At 42.5% G+C, this 27,767-nt stretch overlaps 1 protein-coding gene across 2 annotated transcripts; it reads right to left on the bottom strand.

The window, feature by feature from the left end:
* LOC306700020 (uncharacterized protein) lies at window positions 1-27,236 on the bottom strand. Of its 2 annotated transcripts, XM_079164893.1 has the most exons (4): window positions 26,774-27,236; window positions 25,091-25,300; window positions 4,762-4,950; window positions 1-684 (listed from the first exon to the last, which is right to left on the bottom strand). In XM_079164893.1, exons 1-3 carry the CDS (start codon window positions 27,065-27,067, stop codon window positions 4,798-4,800), a joined length of 657 nt encoding a protein of 218 aa, XP_079021019.1. In that variant the 5' UTR covers window positions 27,068-27,236; the 3' UTR covers window positions 1-684; window positions 4,762-4,797. The 2 variants fall into 2 exon arrangements, with proteins under 2 accessions (XP_079021019.1, XP_079021020.1); XM_079164894.1 differs by lacking the exon at window positions 1-684 and having other exon boundaries at window positions 1,854-4,950.
* Between the last annotated feature and the right edge of the window lie 531 nt (window positions 27,237-27,767).

The raw sequence follows: 27,767 nt of genomic DNA on the forward strand, positions 1-27,767 counted from the left end.
GTTTCAATAGTTCTTTTATAGAAACATGACAGAGTTTTCCTGTATATCTGAACAGTGCAATCCACTACTTTCCTCCATAAAGCTAAACATGGGAATTAACAGATTATCATGAATTAACAACAACACTCGTGACTATGTGGATTTCATATATGTGACATGAAAGCATGGACAGCGGGTTAGGTTGGTCACAGTACGCGACTAATATCTACATCGATGTTTACCTTACAGACACAATACAGAGAACAGAAGTAATGCGAGACATTGACGGAAACTTGAGGAATTTTTTGGTAATAATTTTGTGTTAACTGTTGTATGGGGTCACTTTCAGAACAATCAACCGTGAATGACAAAGCATGAGTTAAAGAATAAATTCTCGAAAGGCTTTATATTATAGTTTCTTCATGGCAAAGCCTCTTCAAATTCTAAATACCAAAAATTTTTCAGTTGATTGAGATGAAAGTGACAACTTGTGTATACAAGTGTAGCTTAGTTAACAGGCAGAAAGCATCACACCTCACAGCCGGTTCACACAGACTACTTTCTGTTGCTCTTAAACAATAATAAAAAAAAAGCCTCTCCTTGGATGTATCAAATCCCGCTGCTGCTCTTCCATCTTATCTGTTGGTTGCAGGTTCGGGAAGTCAGTGTGTGTTCTGGTTGACATCTAGCATTCGCCGGAACGACCTGCAGACAGACAGGACGGGGAGTTCCCAAAATTCAGACGGTTAATTTGCTGCTTCAAAATGTGATCCGTAACATGATACACTGGGTTATACAAACAAAAGGACAATCATTAACATATTAGCAACGTAAATTCTTCATGAAAGGTGAGGCTAATATTTAAGCCTGATTGGCAATGACGATATATACACGATATCATTCTGTGTACGTGAAGATTGAGATGAAGAATTAACCCACTGCCACTCATTCTCAGATAATGAGCACAGAGAGAGCGAGAGTAAATTGCATGTGGAAATTGCCAGTGCAGTACGTCCCTGTGGGCCCATGCTGAGTTGTGTTTATTCTGCCCCCACACACAGTGCTTTTCCATATGGGCCACCTGTGTATTTTATCTTAACAAGGAGCATCTGTCGTCATCATCAGCACCATCATCTGGCTTGAGATAAGCTACACATTTATGAATATCTGCAGTTTTTCAATGCTTGTTTATGGCCAGTGAGAGGCAGCAGACAGCACATTGTGGTCTACAGTAAATCTTACTTTTTCAGCTTTGGTTAATAAAAGAACATACAGACATTGCATGACAAACAACACCAACACACATAACGATATGCTTTTAAAATAGAGCCAGAGCCACTGATGGAGCAACTGGCTGAGCCAGCCATATTGGCTCCGCTGTTGCTAAATTTCTGCAGATTTTATGTGAAGCTGTGCATTCCCGTTCAGCTGGAATAAAGAGGAGGACTTTTGTGCAATTCATAGAGGAGTAGATCACCTCGTAGTGTGCACTACACGTACACAAACAGGCTTAACATCTCTTCTTTCCCTTGGTCAGCAGAAGCCATTCAAAGCCAAATCTCTACTTCTGAGAGTATTTTTGAAGTATCCTTTGGTTAGTAGTATGTTATTCTATGTTTGCATACTTTTAAGAAGGCTCGAGGTTGTAAGTGAATATTTACAGCCAACAATTCCTCTGAAAGGGCAGCAAAATGTCCGCCATCGTACAATCAGACAAATCTCAATCTTTCAATTGCAAAACTGAACAGAACTCAGCTCAAGATATATTTTGACACACTACAAACTGTGTGTTGATTATCCTTTACTATTCAAACTGTTGTGGAATATTTCTATGTAGATGCGGGATAAGAGTTGATTAAATAAACAGAGTCTGATGAATGCTCAAAGTAGTGTGTCAATTTAATGCTTGCAAGCAGGAGAGCGGACACACAGACACGTATCTCAGTGAACTGTGCAAACCACTGTCAAAGAAATACAAGGCACATCATGTTTTATGCATACAAAAGGTCACGCCTTTAGTGACCTCGTAAAAAGGGAGTATAGGGTCTCTGGACATGGGTTGATTTGTTTCTGCTCCTTATCTGTTATCTCCAGGTGCGATCAACTGGGGGTCAGTTCATGCAGAAACAGGAAACAATGGTTCCCTGTTTCTCCTTTTAGTGTGCATGTAAACATCAACACTGGAAAACAGGTTTTATGACCTGATTCACCTCTGTAGGAATGCAGTGTTTATCTGCATCTCGTACCTTCCCCTCAGTAGAACACCCATCTTCCAAAACATCCCAATATACTAGAATATATTTTACCATTACATTCCACTATTTTGATTACATTATAGTCACACAATATTACAAAAATATATATCAAGGACATTTCAAAAACATCAAATGTATTATCCCAAAACATAGTTTCAAACATCATCATGTGAGACATCTGAAAAAAGGTGTTTTTTGTGAGATAAAAGATCATCTGTGATGTAGCAAACTAGATATGTGTATGGCTTTAAAATATCGAACACAACTGTTGTTGTGGATGTGTATAACCCCCATTATTAGAACACACATAAAAAATGATACAAAATAAACAATAAACACGTTTTACACCATCGTCATCTTATTCTGTTTTCGAGTTAGAGTCTGAGTCTTAGTTTTAGTTTTAGTTTGAGTCTGATGAAGTACCTTCCATGTAATCGAAGTCATCTCTGCTGTCATTGTCTGACACTGGTGTGTACTGTACCATGTGCTTTAACACAAGATTGGAGACCATCTTACATAGCATTGGAACAATGCAAGTTTCAAAAATAACAAATGCGATTTAATAAACCGGCCATCTGGATAAGGGTTCCTTTCCATATCATCCAGAGTCGAGTGAGAAAGTCGGGTGTAGGTGTTTCGTCTTTACTCATTGCGTCCTGTAGTTCAGTCATGTCTAGCAACGAACGTGCAACAATGTTCTCCTACCCTGTGCTTCTGTCATCTGATCTAACACCATACGATTCTGCATAATCATTAGACGCATCGATGTCAATCCTTAGTTATTCCCTGCATTTGCAACATGCTTTGCATAGCGCCACCACATATTGTTGTCCGTCAGATAACCACAATTGTTGTGTTTCAATAATGCTGCGTCTATGTCGACTAGAGTCGTTGTGGGTGATGTCGTCTGTGTCCGTCACGTCGATGGAATCGGACAGAGTGATGTTACTGGCATAGTATTTACGTGCTGCTTCAATCTCCCATAATACAAAAAGAAAAAATAACCATTAATGCAAACAGGGATCTTATACAGAAAAAAAACTTGTGTCCTCCTACTCTCTGTAGAGGACTCCATGGTCTGCATACATCCCCCTCTCACTGATTTTTATTACTTTATGGCGGTGTCATTAATTCTCTGGTTTCTCTCACAGTGCCCAATACATTCAGTAACTCCATTTAGTTTAAACCTTCTACAAGTAAACATATTGTAACACATAATATCCATGCTAGGAGCGCTTTAAATTTAAATTCCTCACAATTCCCCCCTTTCTCACTGTTCACAGTGAGAATATTAAACAGTTGTATCCATCAATGCATCATCTACTCATAACTGGTCGCCCTGTATATCTGTTTCACTAATTGTCGATCTATCTCTGCAGGAATCCACTTGAACATCTGCATTAACAATTCTTCAGGCTAATACATTCAAAAACATTTCTAACAGTTCTCGTGTAGCATTTCTAAAGTAAGTACAAGCTGTGTAGGGAAAAGGATCATTCTTTACACATAGGTGTCATCCTGATGTGTAAGCAGAATAGGTGTTACAATTTACATGTTAAAAACAGTAGACAACACATTGTGCCTCTAAGGCCACATAGTTCCAGGTGTTTCATCGTCATCCAACGGCGGTGAATTTGCTTTTCACCCTGTCAATTTAGTGATACATCAAGAGATTATAACCTGCATAGTACAATTTATTAAAGTAAAAGTATAAGATTCAATCTCCTTCCGTCCTATCTTCTATATTCCGAAAGTCCTATCACTGAGTTAGAAGACTTGGATTTTGGCCCTAATTTAATTCAAAGGTTGCAATTTTTTATGACGTTACCAAATACAAAATGTGGATCTATCTTTACAACAAAATCAAAAATGACAGACAAAATTCCAAAATGACATTACATATCCCCCCTTTGCCACGCTATCTCTACTGTAAACTATTTTAGCGTAACAATGGAAGCGATCACATGGCAATTGTCTAGGCTTATTCATTCATAATTTTATAATAATTGAAGATCACAAGTAAGGGAATTTTTTTTGCAGGCACACTTAAGGCACAATTCTACAGGCATCAGCTGCAGAAATTCCTGTTCAAGAGAAACAAATCTGTTATGCATCTCTCCATCTTTATTACTGTTGTTTGTTTACTAGATATACTAGAATATATTTTACCATTACAAAACACAGATTATAAAACACTTTGGATAATACCATGTGTGGTGGAGCAACACTGACCGAAGGGTGAATTTATAAGGCATCAAAGTTGGGAAAAATATATTTTAGTTGATTTTTGATGTGTCATAACATAGTAAAAGCAAATCACAGACACAACAGATGTTGAACAAATCTGAATCTGTGGAAGATTGTACTGGTTACTCTCTACAGTGTTGGAGAGTAATGGATTACATGGACATCTTCTGTGGATTAATCTATCAATGACTTTCAGACAATCTGGGGACTTCAGGGTTCCATATTTTCAACTCAAAATTCTTCCCGATGACCAGGAATGTTCCTCATGTGGTCTAATTACCTGAACTAGAAATATGGGAAAGATGATGAAACAGATTTATTGATATCGAACCCCCACAACGACCATGTAAACGATGGAGAGGATAAGGATCCCGATGCCGAGTCCCAGGGCCACGTGGTTCAGTGTCCTGGCCTTCCTGCTGCTCCGCTCCGCCGAATTCTGGTCCCCGGAACGGTTGGCTTCACGGGCCTGAAAAATATTTTGAAATCGGTATGAGTGAGATTAAAGAACAAAACATGTGAACAAATGTAATTAAACCTGTGCTTTTTTTTTAACATTTTGTAAGATTTATGTACTGAATCTGCGATAACCAGACATGTGCATCACATAATGTTAGGTAAATAAATTTAATCAGAGCTTTATGTGCTAATTCGCGGAGTTGCGAGTTACAGGTTATGAAGGTTTAAAACTCCAAGCGGGGCGCTCTAGCACTCGCCTGTACAAAGGAATGAGAAAACTGTAACTCTGAAGGCCACGCTTGGGCAACTATACACTGATATCAAATCTTGGAGTAAACTGCCAGCTGAGAACAGTACGTACCACAGCTTGGGATAGCAAAACGTAGATTACACACTTTGGAGCCTGTTAGGCTAGGCTTTCACAACATACACACACACTGATGACGCATCGAAGGAGGATCCCGGACGAGAGCCGGTGTGAGCGGATAAGCTCAGTGCTCCAACCAGGCCGTCGCTCTGCTAAAATCGATCCCGCCTGCACCTTGACTTTGACCAATAGGCTCCTCTAAGGAGAACCTACAAAACTTACTGCGCTTCCGTGTCTAGGCGCCTTTTTACGTTGCTCTCAATCGGAGAGGAACTGCTAGGACCGTGCACGTTTAACTGCTCGGCTAATATCTCTGTGATAAATAAAACTATTGCTTGAATCTAAGTGAAAGCCTCGAACTCAATTCGTTAAGTTGTTTTTACACAACAATTGGTAGCAGAGGATGGTTGGAAAACGATTGGAAAACCAACGAATTGATCGAGTGACGGACTTCTCTTCTGTTCACAAAAAAAAAAAAAAAAAAAAGGCGTTTTCCCGTGAGGCTGGAATCTCCGGTTGCCGCCGGACTGATTCTACACACAGCTCGGGAAACTGATCATCAGCGCGCTGAACAAGAAGGGTGAGCAGAGCCCATTTCACTGAAATCTGCATATTGTCGATAGTGAACCAAATTAAATGATCAGTAGTACCGAACTGTGAGTATGAATATTTTGCATAAAGTGTAAATCGTAAAACTTTGACAAAGTATCAACAGAGATGTTAGACCTGCAGTGAATTTTAGAAATATCTGTACACATGAGTGAATGGATCTAACCGAATTGATGGATTGTGAAGACTGAATCGAGGCCGCAGATGCTTTCTACGAGGCTTAACAGGGCAGTTGTGATCGCTGAAGCATACGAAAGTGTGAAGTAAGCGATTCGACACTGCCTGCGGGTCATTCGAGTTGCATTGTCCCCACGATTTGGTTGACACAAGCCTGAGATTGGATCACGTACATAGAGTGTTGCAGTACTTTCTGAAGCTGAAGTAAGAGATACCACGTGAGGTAAAAGCGCTCCCTGAGAACGTCATTTCCTTCGGGACTCGATTCGTGCAAGGCGCGTATCGTAAAACACTTAAATCCGCAGAGATTTTTGCTAGACGTAGTTGGTGCGTGAGTATTTGCAGAGTCGCAGCGTTAGTATGGCGGTCGTCAGGGAAGTTAGAAAACAAAAGCGCTAGAAAAGAGACGCGTTACATTATCTGAGAACGTCATTTCCTTCGGGACTCGGTTCGTGCAAGGCGCGTACTGTAAAACAATAAGATCCAAAGATTTTTCCTAGAAATAGTTTGTACGTGAGTATTTGCAGAGCTGCAGCGGTAGTATGGCGGTCGTCGGTAATAAGTAGGCCTAATAGTATAGTCACATAGATATAGAAAACGAAGCTGAATTGGCAGAGTTTCCACAGGTCCAGGTGTTCTCAGGCTTTGACGGTCAGTGGAGCAGCGCACACGCTCAGACAACGGTGCACACTTTAACAACACCATGCTCGCTAAGGTAGAGCAAAGCCTGGGGATCACCCACCGATTCGGGTCAGTTTACCACCCCCAATCACAAGGACTTGTGGAAAGAGCAAACCAGACCCTTAAGGCAAAGATAGCTTTGAGATACATTTCTCTCCCCACATGAAATCCTGACAGGAAGAAGCCTGCCAGGCCCACCCAGAGATGGAGGTCATATGCCATCTCTGGATGTGCAACAGATTGAAATGACTGACTATATGCGTGCCCTAACTTCTCTTACTGAAGCTCTCTCCAAACAGACCCAGAAGGTTCGAGCAGTACCAGAAGCAGCGGTCGCAGAAGCAGCCATAAAAGTAGGTGACTGGGTCAGGGTCAAGGTTCACAAACGCAAGTGGACTGACCCCAGGTGGACTGGACCGTACGAAGTGAAGGAGGTTACTTCACACTCGGTCCAGGTCAAGGGCAAATCAGGCGCCCCTTGGCACCATCTGACACACTGTGCCCTAGCACCGGAACCAACCAGAATTCTTGGTGAAATTCGTACTGATTTAAAGATGCATCGTAACATGAAACGATGTTTCGGAGACCCAGACGGCCCGCAGCCACTAGGGCGTCATAGGTCTCAAACATGGAAAGATTGGGGTTGTGGGAGGAAGACGATAATATTCGTGGCCGCCCTGGGGCTAGTAGGATTAGTATTGATGATATGGGGCTTAGAGGTGGCATACCAGGTGCCCCCGGTTGCTCACAATGCCATTACTAATTAAAAAGTCTAAGGGACTTAGTAAACAAAGAGACTGGGTTCGAGTCCCATGCCATTCCAGACCTTTCTGACGAGCAAACTGGGGGAATTAGATATTTGTCTTTGACTCAAGGAGTCTAGAAAAAACACCTAAAATAAAAATAATAATTTAAAGTAAAAGAAAAACAACTAAACTATAGGAAATAATGGGTTCATGCATGAGCAGGAAGAGTGAAGATGAAAATTTAAAGGGAGAGATTAAATATATGAAGATGAAGATGAAGACAGCATTAAACATGTAAAGAGATGGAAGGAAAAATATGGGTTTAATGAGAAATTGACAGTCATAGGATGTCAACTAGAGATTCACCAGATAGAAAAATTCAAGAAAAAAAAAAAAAAAAAAAAGAGAGTAAAGACTACAGAAAAAGAAAAAAAAACAAGACAATGAGAAAGAAATGCGAAAATAACATGACTAATTCTCCTGATTTGTATCCAAGCGTACATTTTAGTGAGGGGGTGTGCAGAGGGCGACCTCCTCCACCTCCTTCCCTCTGCTTCTCCTTCAGCCATCTCACAACAGGCTCAACAGGCTCCTGATCCTCCAAACTCCACTCCGCTCTTCTCCTGCCACTGTTCTGGACATGCCAGGCCCGAACGCGAAAAAATCCCAGCACAGACAATTCAGCTGAAATTGTGTCTGCGCTAAAAAACTCATGAGCGAGGACTCCAACGGACCGCTCTACAGGCCAGCACACACCAGATCGGGCACAGAATATGGTGAGCAAAACCCACCAGCAGTATTATTAACTGTACACAGCAACAGTGTTGCAGTGTAACCATGAAAAGGAAAAAGGGAAACAAAATATGATATGTGACTATGATGATGCTATTTGAAATATCTGAACCTGTTTGTTTTAATGTGTGTTTCCGAGACAATCAAAGACGCGGAGGCAGGTGTGGACGGGACAGTGGGAAACGTGGAGAGAGAGCGGATGGAGGGGACGGAGAGAGAGGATGGACGGGAGTTTTACGGAGCGGAGTTTGGTTGTGTGTGGAAGAGAGTGGACAGGAGGAGGACATCAGAGGAGGAGGCCGCCAGGACACCTAATTCAGCGGATAAATCAGGTCATGCAAAAGCACACACACATTGATGCACAAACTGACGGTAAAGAATAATAAATAGAAATATTAGAACTATATCGAATAGAATTGTGGGGTTAGAGTTATTGAAGGATGTAAAGTAGTAATTTTGTGTGATTTTGGGGCATGTACAAGCAGAATATCTATCGGTACCATCAACGATCATAAGATCCCAAAGCAGGTTTACAGACAAAACAGCATTTGTGTTAAACTGTCCAGTTAACCTGTTAGGCAGAGAATGAAAGTGGTTCGAATAAACGATTGACTGTTGTGTGAAAGAGGTTTCTAAACTCAACAAAATTATTTCTGCAGTCTTGATAAACTGGTTCAGGGTCACAGCAAAGGCTGTGCACTTATCTAAATTTAAACAAAATAAGAGAGACATTTTCACCCTCTCTGCTGAAGAAGAGGTTTTGAAAACAATGAATGCAACTAAAAAGCTAAATTTGACCCACCAGGGGAAGAATCTTACTTTATGTAGATGACATTTTGATATGCTCTAAGATACAACAACGATGCAAAGAGGATACTCTTGCACTGCTAAAGTTTCTCGGGGAACAAGGTCATAAAGTAAGCAGAAACAAACTCCAACTTTGGAAAGAGAGTTAAATATTTGGGTTATGGTTTATCAAAGAATGGCCGATCGACAAAAGAAAAGAAGCCATTCTCAAAGCAAGCAAAAACAAACAAATTATGTTATTCTTAGAAATGACTAATGTATGTGGAAATTGGGTTCCTAATTACGCGGAATTAGGAAAACCTTTATCAAAATTGATGTATGATAAAACTATGGGAGCACATGACAAGTTGTGCAGGACTCTGGAAGCAGACGAAGCTTTAATGATATTAAAAAAGATGTTAACAAGTTCATCAGGTGGGATTGCCAAATTATGACAAGTTTTTTACACAAACAGTAGACTGAGGGGGTTTTACATTCCATTTAAAGATGCAGATGTGACTAGGTTTATTGATGACACGGGTAAAAATATTTAGATGGTAAAAATGCAACGGGATATGCAGTAGTGACAAATAATAAGGTTATAAAATTTGAATCTCTAAACATCACATTCTTCAGCACAAAGCTGAAGAACTAATCGCTCTCACAGACAGAGAGGGGAAAAGACAAGGTCGTTACTAAGATACAGATAGTAACTATGCATACTCATGCTTGCAGGTGTTTGCGTAGCAATGGGAAAATAGAGAGATGGTGACATCAACTAACAAACCTATTATACATAGAGAATTGATATTACAATTACGAGATGCAGTACAATTCGGGTTTTAAATGCATAGCACACAAAACAGGTGCTGACCTGTTTCAACAGGAAACAGCAAAGCTGAGGATGAAGCAGGGAAAAAAAGGGTGCACAGAAAACAAGTGACCAACTTTCTTTTGAAGTGCAAAAGTAGATTACGAGATCTTAAAAGACATGCAAACAGATGCTCCACAGCAATAAAAAGTATTGGATAAACAAAACTGAAAAAACAACAACAACAAAGGTTCTGGGAATGACCTGAGGGCAAACTAATATTACCTAAGACCTTACATAGATATACGGTTCTTTTGAGTCATGGGTTTAAACCATGTCTCAACAGGGGGGAAGGTTATCTATGATAAGCAGGGTCTTTACAAATTACTAAAAAAAAAAATGTTCTGGCATTATATGTGCAAAATATAATCCATTTCAACATATTTGCAGGGATTTCATTGAACTAAACTAATATGAAGGGAAGAAATATTGTTTGACAATAATTGACAGAGGTCTAAATGGATCGAGATGCTATTAGGGAAGCTTAAAGAAATACTAACTTTCAGAAATAAATTATTGTGAATATGATACACATTTTGTAAGCAAGGTGATAAAACATTTTGGCTGAGGTATTTGGAATAAACATGAAATATCATTGCTATTATCATCGACAGTTAGCAGGGTTGATTGAAAGAATAAATGGTACAATTAAATTAAAATTAAGAAAACATATCTTAACGAGTCTAAACCATTTGTAACGTATGGGGGAAAATACAGCAAAATATATTAAAAAGAAAAATATTAAAAAGAAAAGAAATTACCAACAGCTCTCTGAAGAGCAGAGAGCATATAAAAGTGAATCAATTGTACACTGATAACTCTTAATCTTAGGACACCTGCTTCCTCTGAGTGAGTCTGGAAGAGCAGGGAAGCGAAAGTCTCTGGGGCCGCTTGTCTGACCAGTGAACATACTAACACGCTCAGAGGGATTTAGTGGTGTTTTTAAGAAACAGAAGAGCTCAGTGGTAGAACTAACATCACGGAAATTGGTAAATTTAGATAGACAGGGCTATGTGGGATAAGCATAACTATGTTTTGCTTTGCTTTAGCGAGTTTCAATTTATGTTGGGAATTTAGACAGATTAAATTGACAACTAATAAATACAAATGACAACTACACTAACATTACATGCTGGGAACTAGAAAATAATCCAACAGGGTTCAAATGTGCCTTACAATTGTTTACTTCTCCTCAAACTGCCTAGTAGCAACAGTTGGGTCACTCTGCGCTATCTGTTGCCGCCTGTTGATCGCACTGTTTCTCACCCGATGCAGCAAACTATTTGTTTTTAGAATGAGTTCCTGTGAGGACCTTGATATGATGCGTAATATGTAAACATCTCACAGACAACTGATGGAAGCGAACGATGCCCAGAGCTGACACCTGGTGGTTCTGTGGAGATAAACTAAGCAGTGGAGCGGCTCGTGCATGGCACGAGTTGGTGATGGCATTCTATGCATTACTTATGGATGGCTCCTGCGTAAACTCCTAGAGACAGACCACGACCATAAAGGTCAGCCGATCTGGCAGTTTCAGTCAGTCTGTGTACATGGATGACATTGGGGTCCCTGGGGGAAATCAAATTGCTGCGGGGTTGGAATCAGTGCTATTTTGGTGAGCAGCAATATGGTAGAGAGCTCAGGAGGTGTTGCAGGTGGAAAGGGGAGGAGTCTACAAAAATGTTTGGTTCATCTGGATTGAACTTTCATCCCATGGTTGGGGAGATTAATGCAGCAATGAAATGATGTTAACATGACTGAACATACTCTAGTTTACTTACCGAATTCCTAGCGGGAGGGCGAGGAACTGGGAAGTAACTACTCAACGAAATGTTTACACTGAACTGTAAATTAATGATGATTCATATGTTGAAAATCGAGAAAAGAGATGAAATGATGATTGCAGTAATACAGTACACAGAATGTTTGTTAGAACATTCTTTTTATTCAATGTGGTACTCTTAGTATAATTCATATAACATTAAAATATATATGTATTCTTGATACATTTAATTTTATTGTTTTTGTTTTTGTTTGTGTTTATGCTTTAAACATTTTTACATTACATTCAAAAATACACATTGATGTCTTGTTGATGTTTTGTTTATGCTTGGACATTTTTTAAATTTTATAGAAGGTGGTTGGACGTTGATTCGTTTATTCATTTTGATTTTATTAGAAGTTATACAATAGTATAAACAGGTGGGTTATGTTGGGGAAAATCTAAATGACTAATGATAAGGTGTGCTTTAAGAGCTTGGTGTCCTTATGTGTCCTTGTTGTGTAAACTCTATCACCACAGTTGTTTAGTCTATGCGAAAGAACACTCAGCAGCATGTCCTGGATTGAAATGATAATAAGGACTGTGGGAGCGTTAAGATGGGTACAGAGCTATGTTATGAGAACATAGCCTCCTGACTACTACATGGCATGGAAGCCATTTTGTATGTGTGTTATGCTTTTGTGACGTATTGCCTGTGACACTGTATTGTTTACTTGATATAAATATCCGAGGCTCAGAGCCTTAAAAAAAAGACGACGGAGGCACATCATTAAGAGGAGTACAGACACTTCCTCCTTTTCATTGTCAGGGGGGCCCACCTACATAGACGCAATAGGAGTCCCTCGAGGTGTCCCTAATGAATACGAGTTAGCCGAACAGGTGGCAGCTGAATTTGAAAACATACCCATAATCTCGGCCTTATTCCCAGTTACCCCCAACAAAAAAAATGTTGACCGCATTAATTACGTGCATTATAACCTGCTGCGCTTAGCTAATATTACTCGGGACGCCATTGAAGGAGTGGCTGAGCAGCTAGCGCCCACTTCATTGGTGGCCATGCAAAATAGAATGGCTTTAGACATGTTGCTTGCAGAAAAAGGGGGTGTTTGCTCTATGTTTGGGGATAGGTGTTGCGCCATCATCCCTAATAACACTGCCCCCGACGGATCTGTTACCAAGGCATTGGACAGCTTGCGTGCACTATCACAAGAAATGCACGAGGCATCAATTATTGACAATCCCTTTAGTGACTGGATGGAGAATATTTTTGGAAAATGGAACGCTCTGATTAAGTCTATTGCAGTATTCATCGCTATCATCGTTACCTGTGGCTGTTGCTGTGTTCCCTGTCTTAGAACAATGATAGGGCGATTGATCACCACAGCCCTCTCCAAAGAGAAGGCACCGCCTCCTTATGGCATGTATCCGTTATTAGCTAATGGACAGCCAGCAGGGGAGACAGACAGCTCAGATGATGAGGACGACGGTGAAACACAAGAATAGAGTTAGTGGTTCACACCTTGCAGGTGTGAAAAGGGGGATTTGTTAGGTAAATAAATTTAATCAGAGCTTTATGTGCTAATTCGCGGAGTTGCGAGTTACAGGTTATGAAGGTTTAAAACTCCAAGCGGGGCGCTCTAGCACTCGCCTGTACAAAGGAATGAGAAAACTGTAACTCTGAAGGCCACGCTTGGGCAACTATACACTGATATCAAATCTTGGAGTAAACTGCCAGCTGAGAACAGTACGTACCACAGCTTGGGATAGCAAAACGTAGATTACACACTTTGGAGCCTGTTAGGCTAGGCTTTCACAACATACACACACACTGATGACGCATCGAAGGAGGATCCCGGATGAGAGCCGGTGTGAGCGGATAAGCTCAGTGCTCCAACCAGGCCGTCGCTCTGCTAAAATCGATCCCGCCTGCACCTTGACTTTGACCAATAGGCTCCTCTAAGGAGAACCTACAAAACTTACTGCGCTTCTGTGTCTAGGCGCCTTTTTACGTTGCTCTCAATCGGAGAGGAACTGCTAGGACCGTGCACGTTTAACTGCTCGGCTAATATCTCTGTGATAAATAAAACTATTGCTTGAATCTAAGTGAAAGCCTCGAACTCAATTCGTTAAGTTGTTTTTACACAACAATAATAAACGTATGCAGTATAGCAGGGGTGGCCAACCCGCGGCTCGCGAGCCGCATGCGGCTCTTTGCCCGGTTTCATGCGGCTCTTACGTTCATATCGAAGTTTGTATTTGTGTTTTTTTAATGTTCGTGTTCGCTTCGCTTGAGTTAAATACGGTATTTTCGTCAAACGCGCATGTGCGGCCACAGATTACGTTCCTCGTCGACCCATTTAACGCCGAGACGGACTGTTTGAAAGCCCCGCTAGTCACAGATGAGGATGCGGCTGAGTTAGAGATGATCGATCTTTGTGAGGAGGACCAACTCAAACCTGCTTTAAGGGACGGGACCATTGAGTTCTGGAAAAGTGTGCCAATGAAAAAATACCCCAATGTCAAACGGGCTGCGCTTAAGATACTGTCAATGTTTGGGTCAACATACGTCTGCGAGTCTGTGTTTTCTACCCTGAAACACGTGAAATCAAAGCATCGATCTGTTCTGACTGACACCCATGTGAAAGAATTGCTTCGAGTGGCAACAACGGAATACAAGCCAGATTTGAAGAGGATTGTTCAAGGCAAGAAATGCCAGAAGTCCCACTAAGTAACATGCATAGTAAAAGAAAAACACTATTGTAAATTATTATATTTTTGTTTGTGGACTTAGTTGAACTGAGAGTTTGTCTGTGTGAGACAGTGCACACAATGTTCATTGTTGAAAATGACTGGCCTGTGGTCTTAGGAGTCAATTTCTGTCATTATCATATTGGTGTGTGACATTTACAATAAATCTGGCTGAGCAAAGGTATGTGTGTGTGTGAGGAAGGGATAGGGTGATGTTCATGTGTGCCCATGTGTATGATGTGGCTCTTTGCGGTAACACAGTAAAAAATGTGGCTCTTGGTCTCTGACTGGTTGCCACCCCTGCAGTATAGTATGGGCATGACCTGCAGTGCTATGCCAGCAGGCCATGCATTCAACCCTACATAACTCGGCTTGACTGTGGCATTAAGTGGCCTTTACAGGTAAATGATAAAACCTAGTGCAATCCAAACCTCAGTCATACAGCAATATCTGTCTTTAGTTTGCAAACATCAGCTAACATTAAGCCAGCATGAGCTACTGGTCATTAAAGAGGGTATGTTGTCCTTATGAATTCAATATTAAACTTACCTCTTATCTAAAATAAAGTGTTGGTGCGCAAAGAGAAATACCGTAAAGATAAGATAAAGAGTCTTGTCTGGCTTGATGGAATAGCATGACTTAGACCATGTCCACAATAATATAGTGTGGAGAGACATGCATTCATATTATTAATGATGTATTAGTAATACAGATACAATTAAAATGTATTAGTAATATGGATATAATTATAATATATTAGTAATATGGATACAATTAAAAATGGATCTTTTTCACTCAACTTCTGCTTTCCATCTTCACAAAGTCTGTGTTTTTCACTTTGAGAGCAGAGTTTGTCAAAAACCCTCTGCAGTTATAATTTTTAATTGTCAAATCTTTTCTTCGACGACGTGGTCATGGACTAACAGTCATGTCTGTAAAAACATTCAGTGTATGAGAAACACAGTTCCGCTATTTGCCAACCGCTGAGCAGAACTGAAACTAATCACTACTGGTTACATTTTCAACTGTAATCTGTCAGATTTACAAACAAGTTTTGCTCAGGAGATTTTGGGATAGTATGTAAAGCACACAGTCCCTTTTGAATACAAACTGAGCAGGTGAACCCAGCTTTAATCTCTTATTTATTTCCACTATTCAAATACCATGTAGTGTGTAGATGAAGGAGGAAAAGAAAGACTGAATACAGATGTTTTCAGATAAACTGACACGTGTAAAAAATGCATCTCAATATTGGGACAAAAAACCCATAAAAGGTCATAAGAAGATTGATTTCTTACAAAAGGAAATGATGATGGTGGTTTGTGTCCAGTTTAATCAAAACATGTGCTGATAGATTCGATCATGAAGCAAGAGGCCTGTTGTGGGTTGGTGAGCCCTGTGCCTTTATCAAGAGTGTAGCCAGAGAGCCTGAATCAAATCAAACTCCCCCTCTCATTACCACACTGCTGTAGAGTGCTGCAGGAATGACGTGTTTTGGAAGCCAGCCCCGAAAGGAGCATTGCACTTTTTCCCCTTGACAAAAAGCCAACGGGATTTTTCCATTGGAACTTGGATTATTGCAGAAAAATAGTTCTGTGGCAAACACAAGTTTATGATACTTACAGGTTTTGATCAGTAAGATAATCTTCACAAATGAACAACACTTTCATGATTTCTGAAGTGTGAATGAATTTGGCAGAAGTTAAAAGCTAACGTTAGGTCGTAAACGAACTGTGTCACATGAGGCTGTGATGAAGGTTTTATAGTCTCATTCAGCCACTTGTTAGACACGTAAAAGCTTCAAAGTCACGACGAAGGTATTTACTGACATATTATGGAACAAAACGTTGACTTTGAGACGAGGGAATCAGAAGTGCAAAAATGATAACTCTTTTCTGGGTTTCAGGACAAATCCAGTCATATACACAATAGAGTGATGCAGGAATGTGTGTGTGTGTGTGTGTGTGTGTGTTTTGTAGGTGTCATGAGAAGGCTCTAGTCTGCTCTAGTAAAGCTGGTTATGATAACCAGCAGCGGTCTGGCTCACTTTCAGCCACAGCTGTGTATCCTGTTGCAAAAACCGTGCCTCTGTTGCTTTCGGCAAAAAATGTTTATATATATATATATATATATATATATATATATATATATATATATATATATATATATATATATATATATATATATATATATATATTTATTTCTGTTTATTAGATTAGATTAGATAAAAAGTCTGTATCGGGGAAAGATGCTGTCTGGAGCTGTTAGCCGTGGGCTCAGCACTGTCCCATCACTAGAAGGTTTATTGTAGTGCTGGTTTATTGTTTTATTCATTTATTGTGGTGAAATGTTGTGGAATTTGGATAATAAATAAAACGTTTTTATATATACTGTGGTCACTTATTTTTTCCACACCTTGATGCTTCCTTCTACCTATGACAACATGTAATATAACTCAACAATAATAATAGAACGTTGACCCCTCAAAGTAAATCAATTAGATGCAATCGGCCCTATTGTCCTCCGTCTAGATGATATTTTTTACATTGTTTCTATATCAGTTGTTTTCATCAACAGGCCTGTAAAACTGAGTATCTCCACGAAGAATCACACAAAAGCACCACTTTCAATCTGTAATAATTGAATTAATATTAACTTTGTAGTTGAATGGTGCTTTTGTTCCAAGCAACAACAACAACAAAAAAATAGCAGCAAAAAGCAGTTAGTACCAAATTACACAAGTTCTACCAGGAAATGATTCGGACAAATTAACAAAAACATTCTTAACTATGGGAGAAACCACAGGATGAGCAGGTGTCCATCTCTGGTTACAAAATAACAACAAAAAAAGCCTCTTGAATCCTCTAAGAATACAACGTTTTCTGAAATGCCCTGTAAGAAGTTTAATATTGAAGGTTGTTTGATAAAAATCAAACCCCTTGACTCGGGGGGGAATAGCGGCTTGAATGCATCTTTGGATCACTATATTATATTATACAGACTGATACAGTGGTGCTTTCATTGTATTTGATGCCTCTTCCTGCTTCTGCTTGTTTGGCTGCCTGCCAGCAGTAATATCTGAGTGCTCTGTCTCTGTGAGTGGGCCTGTCTGATGGCCAGTGTCTGTCTGTGGTTTGCTGTGGTTTGCTGTGCATGAGAGCAGCCTGAGTCATTGTGGGGAAGGAGGGGGATGGGCGAGCACGGGGCTGATATTTGTGAGAAAATCACAGAGAGCAGAAGTCAATGGAGCTGATGAAAGAGAAAATGGAACTGATACCAACATCCTGCAAGGGCTTTCTCCCGCACAAAGACAAAAAGAAAGTCACAATGGCGGAGGATATTTCCGTCCGTCCGTCTTCGCATCACTTTGCTAAGAACCTCCCCCATCCTTTCACTCCAACCTGACTCAGCCCCGAGCCTTCATCTGACATCGCTGAAGGCGAGGTCAAAGGACGAAACGCATTCCACTCTGTGACACCGCTCCGCTGTACCTCTGGTTTGCACACGCGTCCCTGTTTTCGTACTATCACAGTTACATACAGATGCAGGGACACGGTCTCTGTGTTCTGCAGCTACGTTTTAGGAAACCAGAGCTCACGTGGCTGCTGCTGCTTATGGAGGCTAAACAGGCGTGGCCTCAAGACCGAAGCCAGTTTCAGGGAGGCCTGCCTCCTCGAAGTGAGCTCTGTGCGATTTTCAACTTCAAAGGTCCACTGGGTCGGTCTTTAAAACCTCCCTTCTGTGAGGTATTATAATCTGACTCTGGGGGGAAACCCACAGAAGAGAAAGAAAATCACGACATGTCGTTATCAGCGTGGGTGAAGAGAGAATTATCACTGAACTCTGCAGCTCCCCTCTGCTCGATAGAGCTTTCAGCCCATTGTTTGGATTATTTTGGGGGGGGGGGTTCGCTCTTTGATTCCAACCAGAGCAGGCAGCTGTTTTCAGAAAAAAAGGCTCTGATTAACCAACTGTACGCTATGTACCCATCACCCAATGTCACTGGTGAACACAGTGGAGCATTATCAAAACATAAATTCATCAAGACACAAAAGTAAGCTGATATTGCTTAAATATGTGACTGTTTGGTATCACGTTTAACACAAACAGAAATTCAACACTACTCGTATACCTCAGAGTCAAAGCCTTCCAGTAAACAGACATGATTATGATCACATACAGCACGCCATTCTGCAGAGTCCTTCATGACCTCACAGCCATCTTGACTGGCAGACAACAGGTGTTTGACTTCATGTTGTTCTCTGCAGCTCGGTGGTTTAACACTTAGCTTACCCCTGGAAGTTACTGTCTGGATGTCCATCCACTGTCAATAAGTGCTAAACTGTGAGGAAAAGCTCATGCTTTGGGAAACAAAGGACCGCTTGGAGTGGCTTGGAGCGAGACACACAGACCGCTGGTGTTGGATCCTGACAAAAGCCACTGTTGTCCGGACTCGCCAGTCGCTGCTGTGTTGAGAACTTCAACTCTCAAGTCTCATCCTGAGTCCAGCAGAAAGTTATTTCTCTTCATTATCAAAGTCCCACAAAAGAGAGAGCTGACACACAATGGTGCAATTAATTAACGTTCTCAGAATCAGAATCATTGTTGTTGAATTATATTGTCCAAGTATTGCTTTTCTCAGCAGAAACACTTAAAATGGACATTTTAAGTCAGTTCCAGACAGGTTTGTTTGAGAGGTAACTCTTCCCTCTTTACCATCGAGGTTGAAATGCCTGAGAGATAATGCTAAGTGAGACAGATTCCAGCAGCCAGCTCCATATCCCCCCACCACGCCCCCTGTCATTATCTGTTATTTCCTATCTTGTTTCCGTCTCTGCCTCCTTTTCTGTTTGGCCTTTCAGCTGAAGACATGACTGTCCGTCTTTGTCTCTGTCTTCTCTGCTCCCCGATCTCAAAGTCTCGGCCACTTTCTTTCAGTTGCTTTTCTTTTGTCTTTTGCCTGTATCTTTCTTCTGCTTCTCTCTAGGCCTTCCTCTTCATCCAGTTCCCTTATTATGTACATAAGAGAGTAATGTGGGCACAATGAGCTACCCACGAACAGACACTTTTCAAGGGAAATCCAGGGAAAGTCCCAGTAGTGCCGCACTGATTAGGTCTTTGTGACCATGTGGTTTATGATGCTATTTACAGTGCAGGGCATTTCAGAAAAGTTGAACGTCACACTGCGGCTAATGTGATACATCACTGTACATATTACTTTGTGAAACACCATTTTCCTGAGCAACAACAAACCCAGAAGAAATTTGGTGAAACGGAAATAAAGCAAACTGGGGAACCGAGCATCTTCCTTCCTGTCTGTTGTTCCTGTCATTGTCATCTTAACCACACGGTTAGAGTGTTTCTGAAGGAAAACTCTGCCATTCAGGTTGGCTGCACGTTGGTGTTTGTGCCCCTGCTGTGTTGTTTGTCATGTCTTTACTTGTTCCACATAGGTATTTGAGTGGGCGCTGGCTCAGTATGCAGGATTTACAGAGACAAAGACTTACAGAGAGCTAAAGCAACTGGACAGAAGTCAACAGTAGTCCGAGTCTGACTTCCAGGAAATACTGCCGGGCGGGAGTGGGGATACTCACGAGCCCCCGGCTGAGCGCCGCTGTGTTGGAGTTCTCCCCGGAGAACGAGAGGGTCGCCTCCATGCGCCTACGGGTTGCGGGGAGCAAGGCTCTGACTGTGGTTTGTGCTTATGCACCAAACAGCAGTTCAGATTATCCGGCCTTCTTGGAGTCGGTGGGAGGGGTCCTGGAAAGGGCGCCGCCTGCCGACTCCATAGTTCTCCTGGGGGACTTCAACGCTCACGTGGGCAATGACGGAGAAACCTGGCGGGGGGTGATTGGGAGGAACGGCTTGCCCGATCTGAACCCGAGTGGTGTCTCGTTATTGGACTTCTGTGCTAGCCACGGTTTGGCCATAACGAACACCATGTTCGAACATAAGGTGGCTCATAAGTGTACCTGGTACCAGAACACCTTAGGCCGGAGATCAATGATCGACTTTGTAATCGTATCATCTGATCTGCGGCCGTATGTCTTGGACACTCGGGTGAAGAGAGGAGCAGAGCTGTCAACTGATCACCACCTGGTGGTGAGTTGGATCAGATGGCAGTGGAACCGGTTGGAAAGACCCGGCAAGCCCAAACGTATAGTGAGGGTGAACTGGGAACGTCTGGCGGAGGACCCTGTCCGGGAGGTCTTTAACTCCCACCTCCGGAAGAACTTCTCACACATCCCGAGGGAGGCTGGGAACATGGAATCCGAATGGACCATGTTCAAAGCCTCTATTGTGGACGCGGCCGCTAGGAGCTGTGGCCGGAAGGTCATCGGTGCCTGTCGTGGCGGCAACCCGAGAACCCGGTGGTGGACACCGGAGGTGAGGGAAGCCGTCAAGCTGAAGAAGGAGGCCTTCAGGGCCTGTTTGGCCCAGGGGTCTCCTGAAGCAGCTGAGAGGTACCGGCAGGCCAGAAGGACTCCAGCTGCGGTGGTCGCGGGTGCTAAAACTCGGGCATGGGAGGAGTTCGGGGAGGCCATGGAGAAGGACTTTCGGTTGGCCTCAAGGAGGTTCTGGCAAACCATCCGACGGCTCAGGAAGGGAAAGCAGGGCCTACCCCAGGCTGTTCTCAACAGGGGGGGGGAACTGTTGACCCAGACGGGGGACATCGTCGGGCGGTGGAAAGAACACTTTGAGGAACTCCTAAACCCGACCAACATGTCCTCTGCAGAGGAGGCAGCGCCTGAAGACCTGAGGGGCTCACCCATATCCCTGGCAGAGGTCGCTAAGGTAGTCAAAAAGCTCCTTGGTGGCAAGGCGCCGGGGGTGGATGAGATCCGCCCTGAGATGCTGAAGGCGCTGGACACTGTTGGGCTGTCTTGGCTGACACGCCTCTTCAGTGTCGCATGGGGGTCGGGATCAGTGCCCATGGACTGGCAGACCGGGGTGGTGGTTCCCATTTTCAAAAAGGGGGACCGGAGAGTGTGCTCGAATTATCGGGGTATCACACTACTCAGCCTCCCGGGGAAAGCTTATGCCAGGGTGCTGGAAAGGAGGCTCCGACCGTTTGTCGAACCTCGGATTCAAGAGGAGCAGTGCGGATTCCGTCCCGGCCGTGGAACAGTGGACCAGCTCTTCACCCTCGCAAGACTACTGGAGGGGTTCTGGGAGTTTGCCCAACCAGTCTACATGTGTTTTGTGGACTTGGAGAAGGCTTTCGACCGGGTCCCTCGGGGGTTCTTGTGGGGGGTGCTGCGGGAGTATGGGGTGCCGGACCCGTTACAACGGGCGATCCGGTCTCTGTACAACTGCAGTAGGAGCTGTGTCCGCATTCTCGGCAATAAGTCAGACACGTTCCCGGTGGGTGTTGGCCTCCGCCAGGGCTGCCCTTTGTCACCGGTCCTGTTCGTGACTTTCATGGACAGGATTTCTAGGCGCAGCCGGGGGGTGGAGAACGTCAGGTTCGGGGGTCTCGGGATCACCTCTCTGCTATATGCAGACGATGTGGTCCTGTTGGCCTCCTCGGATCGTGACCTCCAGCATTCATTGGGGCGGTTTGCAGCTGAGTGTGAAGCGGCGGGGATGAGAGTTAGCACCTCCAAATCCGAGGCCATGGTGCTCTGCCGGAAACCGGTGGATTGCTCCCTCCAGGTGGGGACGGAGTGCCTACCTCAAGTGAAGGAGTTTAAGTATCTCGGGGTCTTGTTCACGAGTGAGGGTAAGATGGAGCGGGAGATCGACAGGCGGATCGGTGCGGCTGCAGCAGTAAAGCAGGCGCTGCACCGGACCGTCTTGGTGAAGAGAGAGCTGAGCCGGAAGGCAAAGCTCTCAATTTACTGGTCGGTCTACGTTCCTACCCTCACCTATGGTCACGAACTCTGGGTCGTGACCGAAAGGACAAGGTCGCGGGTACAAGCGGCCGAAATGAGTTTCCTCCGTAGGGTGGCTGGGCTCAGCCTTAGAGATAGGGTAAGGAGCTCGGACATCAGGAGGGAACTTGGAGTCGAGCCGCTACTCCTTCGCATCGAAAGGAGTCAGCTGAGGTGGTTCGGGCATCTGATTAGGATGCCTCCTGGACGCCTCCCACTGGAGGTTTTCCGGGCACGTCCAACTGGGAGGAGACCCCGGGGAAGACCCAGAACACACTGGAGGGATTATATCTCCCAGCTGGCCTGGGAACGCCTCGGGATCCCCCAGTATGAGCTGGAAAATGTTGCGGGCGAGAGGGAAGTCTGGGTCAGCCTGCTTGGCCTGCTGCCACCGCGACCCGACCCCGGATAAGCGGAGGAAAATGGATGGATGGAACTTAACAGCAATGTGCACTATAAATGAATTCATACATTTCAACATTTCCCTGTCTTTTTGGAGAGACTGCTATTCATTCATGCCGCTATAATCTCACAAAAAGTGAGTTTTGTCAGAGTGTCGATCTGACACTGTTTTCTGTTTTCTGTTAAGAAAGAATAATTAGATTTTTATTTTACTTTCATGAAATAGATACTGCGGTCATGGCCTGTTTTTCATGTGGACCCTTGCAAAGCTCTTTATCATTTCATACATGTGAAGTGTTATAAGTAATGGATGATAAGTTTGTGATTTATCAAAGAAACTGTTGTAAGACTACGTGTATTTTAGTTTGACAGGAAGGCATGAATAATGCTTGTGAAATATGTTAGAACTTCTAATATTGCTAAATCTAAAAGCATGTACTCTGCAGGTTGGGAGCACAGGTCGAGAAATGATGAAGACTGGGAAAGCACGGTATCTGCATTGTAAGTAAGTCATACTAGGGTTTTCCACAAGGCTTTATGAGCTAAAGCTGAATTTACATCAACACAAGGTTCTGTTTTTAACCCTTTGAGGACGATGCTTGAACTTGCCAGTCTTTTAAAAAGGTTCAGTTCACCCACATTCCCCAAAAATATGAAAAAAGACAATGTTTCAGTACTGACTGCTCATACAGTTTTCAATATCTCATTTTAAGAAATCTACAAAAAAGTCCCACATGTAAATATTGTCCAAACATAAGCAACCGACAAGATCTTAACATTTTAACTCTCATGACCCAATTGACAAAATCAAATCTCTTCTTCTCAGAATCATTAACCAGAATGCATTGACCCTGTACACACACTGCTGTAACAAAATCAGCCAACTCTTTCCAGTGGTGAGAACAGCTAGCTGAGCTTTTGTCCATCGACGATAAACATCACACATATAACCTCATAACATCAGATCTTGCCTTCTAATGACCAAATTCTGACTTGACCTCAAATGCAATTTGCTCGCAGCTAACAGATCCTCCAAAATGTAAACAATGTTTATCTAATCGGGCTCAGACGACTTCAGCTTATCACAGATATATCAGTCATGGTGTGCATGTGGCTCAATCAATGACAAAAACATAAGCTGACGTCCTCTTGCGTAACTTTCTATGAGCTGACGTTCATGTTCATTACCGTAACAGCCTTACAAGGATGCTGGCTGAATATCTGTCACAGTCGCGGTATTCTGTCTCTAGAGATGCAGACACTGGGACCAGTCAAAGGGTCTACTGTCCAGCAACTGACCTCAATGGACTTTGCTCTGTGTACATGTTAACCAGAGATTGTTCACTGAAGAGCAGGAGAGGACTGAGCTCTAATATAATGGAACAACAAAGTCTGTTGTTAAAGATCAGAGGACAGAGTGTAGAATCAACACGTGGGACTCTATTCTGTGTGTTGCTTTCAAACATCAAGGTAAATAGAGAATACCAAACTGACTGGAGTAAGTCTTAAAATAAAGTCAAACAACTGCTGCTGCTATAAAAGGTATGCCACCGCAAGTTGCACGCACCCAGTAACACAAATACACACACACACACGAAATGAATACACACAAATGACTTGGTCAGATGGATGTTTTTTGCAGTGTATGATATACCCATATACTTCATTGCTCTCGTTAATAGTTAAACATTCCTCATGCCACACATTGCACGGAAACAAGCCGAAACCCCATGAGACATTTTCCATAATAAAAGACCTTTCAAAGGACATTTAAAGCTTCAAAGAAAGTCCACTTTCCATGTGCAAGTAAGGCTCTCAGTAAATATACTTAAATGTTTCAGAGTTGAATACATGTTGTATTTGGCTTTTCAATTGTTGATAGATTTGTGTAGGAAGTTACACAAGAATGTTTCCCCCTGTGAGGACTAAACATCGACCACATGGAAACAATCAGTCAACCTTTCCTCCCGAAGAAGTGCCGAGACACTCACTAACTTTTGAGTTACTTCACCCAACAAAAAGACGGGACTACCAATAAAGTGAGGAATCACTGCTAAAGGGAGGTAATGTATAGCTTAATGCTAACCTCCCTTAAGTTAGCAAATTATGTTTGTAACCGAGGCCACATTCAGGACGACAAAATGTCTTCTCCATTTTATTGTCGACACCATCTTCCCTGTCCTCTCTCTGCTCTCTTCCTCACAGATCTCCACCCCTTCCAGTAAATCACATTCACTTCCCGAAACTTGGCTCACACACACACTCATGTTGCAGCATGCACAATTTACTGTGAATAAATGTCAGTCAAACTCACTGAGATGGAGTAGATGAGGGCAGCAATTCCAAGTGGCAGGCAGCAGCACAGCATGGTGAAGATGGAGTAGCACAAGTAGTCATGGACAGGCTTATCCAGCGGGCCTCGGGTCACGTACACAGTGGGCTGGACTGTGACGGTGGCTTGCTGTCCTCCTGGGTACTGGGGTTGCCCAGGAGCACCTCCATACTGCGGTGGAGCTCCATAGCCCTGCAGGCCACACCCCGGGAAAACAAGACAAACTCACTTTCAGGGACAATGAAAACACGTTTTGGGGGAGGAGGGGGGAGTAGAGAATGAATTACGGTAAACTGGGAGGTTTAACAAGAAACAAAACTACATTTGAACCACAGCGGGCCCTAATGACGAAATACTTGCTTCTTGAACAGATTTGTTTGGTGCTTTTCGTGACCAAAGAGGTGGTCTTCAGCTGATTTCTTTATAATCAGGGAAAAAAAGAAAAGAGACTTCATATTAATTCAACTTGGATATTTAGATCATCCATATATATTAAAGCACAAACTGTGATAATCCTTGGCTGAATTTCTTTTCATTATTATCTTAATAGGATCGACGTCTGTAATGAATCATAACAAAGTTAATTCATTAAACACTGATCCGTCAAAGAAAATACCTGGCATCCAGCAGACCTCAGAGGGCCTTTTATGCCACCATTCAATCTTTTACACCACAGGACATGTCCCACATCTGCCCAGCTGTCATGACCCAATTGTTACCACAGATGAAGTTAAATGACTATGCTGTCGATCAATAACTTGTGCTACGCATCTTTTTATTGTGGAATATTGCTTATGAAGATTGCCATCATCTCCAGACTGATTTCTAGCACGACTTGTTCTTGTCAGGTGAAGCCCTGGGAAAAGGGTGTATGCTCAGTTCTGTTTATCTGTTAAATGCACTTTAGTGCGTTCATTCAAAATAGTTTTTATAATGTTCAACATATTACATAATGCCCAATGTCTAAAAATTCTATATATTATTTAAAAAAATATGTAGAATAGTATTTTCATTTCTAATATTTGTATTTTGTATTTTAGTAGTAGTTTAAAAGTGAGAATTAACTAATGTTATAAGTCTACAGTCATATTATAGACGATTATTGTGTGACTGATGACCGTCTATGGCTAAGACTAGACGTCTTCTTAACTTTCACTTTCCAATCTTTAGTAACCTTGATCAATCTTAACGGACTTTTAATTTGCTCAGTGGGATAACATAGAGTTCTTAAAAGTCCCTGCCACCAGGACTCTTATGAAGATAATTACATTATGAATGATCCGTTTGTGGCTCAAATTACTTTTCAAAATCATTTTCTTACTTCTATTTTACATCATTAACACATGAAGAGAACTCTATAGAAAATACCAACATTACAATGTGTTGTCATTGGCTTCAGCAGGGTAATGGGGAGAGGAGTAGTATCTTATTATTTGCAATAACATTTTTTTTGTAAATTATGTTTATTTTCAAAAGCAGAGTACATAGTCATACATTGCACATGTCATTTTTCATTCCCCCCCCCACCTAATATCCCCCAACACAGAACAAATCAAATCGCACTGCCTCAATTGTCAGAAAGCAAATTACAGTATTAATAACTTAAGTATAGACAAATTAAGTACATATGGTGTAGGAGGATAGTACAGACAAACAGCTTCTTACCTGCTGCTGTGGTGGGTATCCCTGTCCGGGTTGACTGTATCCCTGGCCGGGCTGTGGGTACCCCTGGCCGGGCTGAGGGTATCCCTGGCCGGGCTGTGGGTACCCCTGGCCGGGCTGACTGTATCCCTGGCCGGGCTGAGGGTATCCCTGGCCGGGCTGTGGGTACCCCTGGCCGGGCTGAGGGTACCCCGGGTTCGGGTTGTCCTGGTAGGGTAGAGGGGGCACATGGCCCATAGTAGACTTCTCACCGGCCGATTGCGGTGGAGCAGCGGTCGCAGACTTAGAGGGGTCCATAATGCAACAGCTTGGGCTATCAAACTAAACAACTCTCTCTTTGTACCGTTGGACTCAAGTATTTTCTTGAATGGGTAAATTCCTAGATCTGTCAAGTTTTCTTCCTCAAACTGCTGCTTCCACAAAGTGTGTTGGGCAAGTTGAGTCCTAGATTCGATATAATTTCTCCTCAGAGTCAGGTCACGGAGAATGAATACGGAATTTCCGGTAAAGACCTTCAAATTAAAAGCACCGTCGAACACACAGGCTACTCAGCTTTTTTTTAATGGAGCCAAAGTGAATAATATATTGTACTGAAGTTATATGTCATAATATGAGATGACCTAACATGAGATATCCCTTCCGTGAACTCTGAGCATTGCAAAATAAATATAATACACAAATATTCAATAACAGAACATGGACTTCATCTTAAGTAATTAACACAATTATCACAGTTGTATTGCATCTTAAAATAGATGAATAAATATCCTAAATAATTTGGAAAAACACTCATTTGGCTTTACAGATAAAAAGTCAGGAAAAGGCCACAAACACTAAAAGTCCATATGCAGGTTTACTTTTGGGATGGGCAAAAGAAAAACAATTGGTTTAGTCACTTGGCTTTTACAGGGCTCTGGCCAATGTCAGCACTTGGCTTGTATTTTTGTCTATGTACATTCCACACTATGTTTATTTGTGTATAAATATTATTCCAAGA

Source organism: Pholis gunnellus (assembly GCF_910591455.1).
Source record: "Pholis gunnellus genome assembly, chromosome: 8".
NCBI lineage: Eukaryota > Metazoa > Chordata > Actinopteri > Perciformes > Pholidae > Pholis > Pholis gunnellus.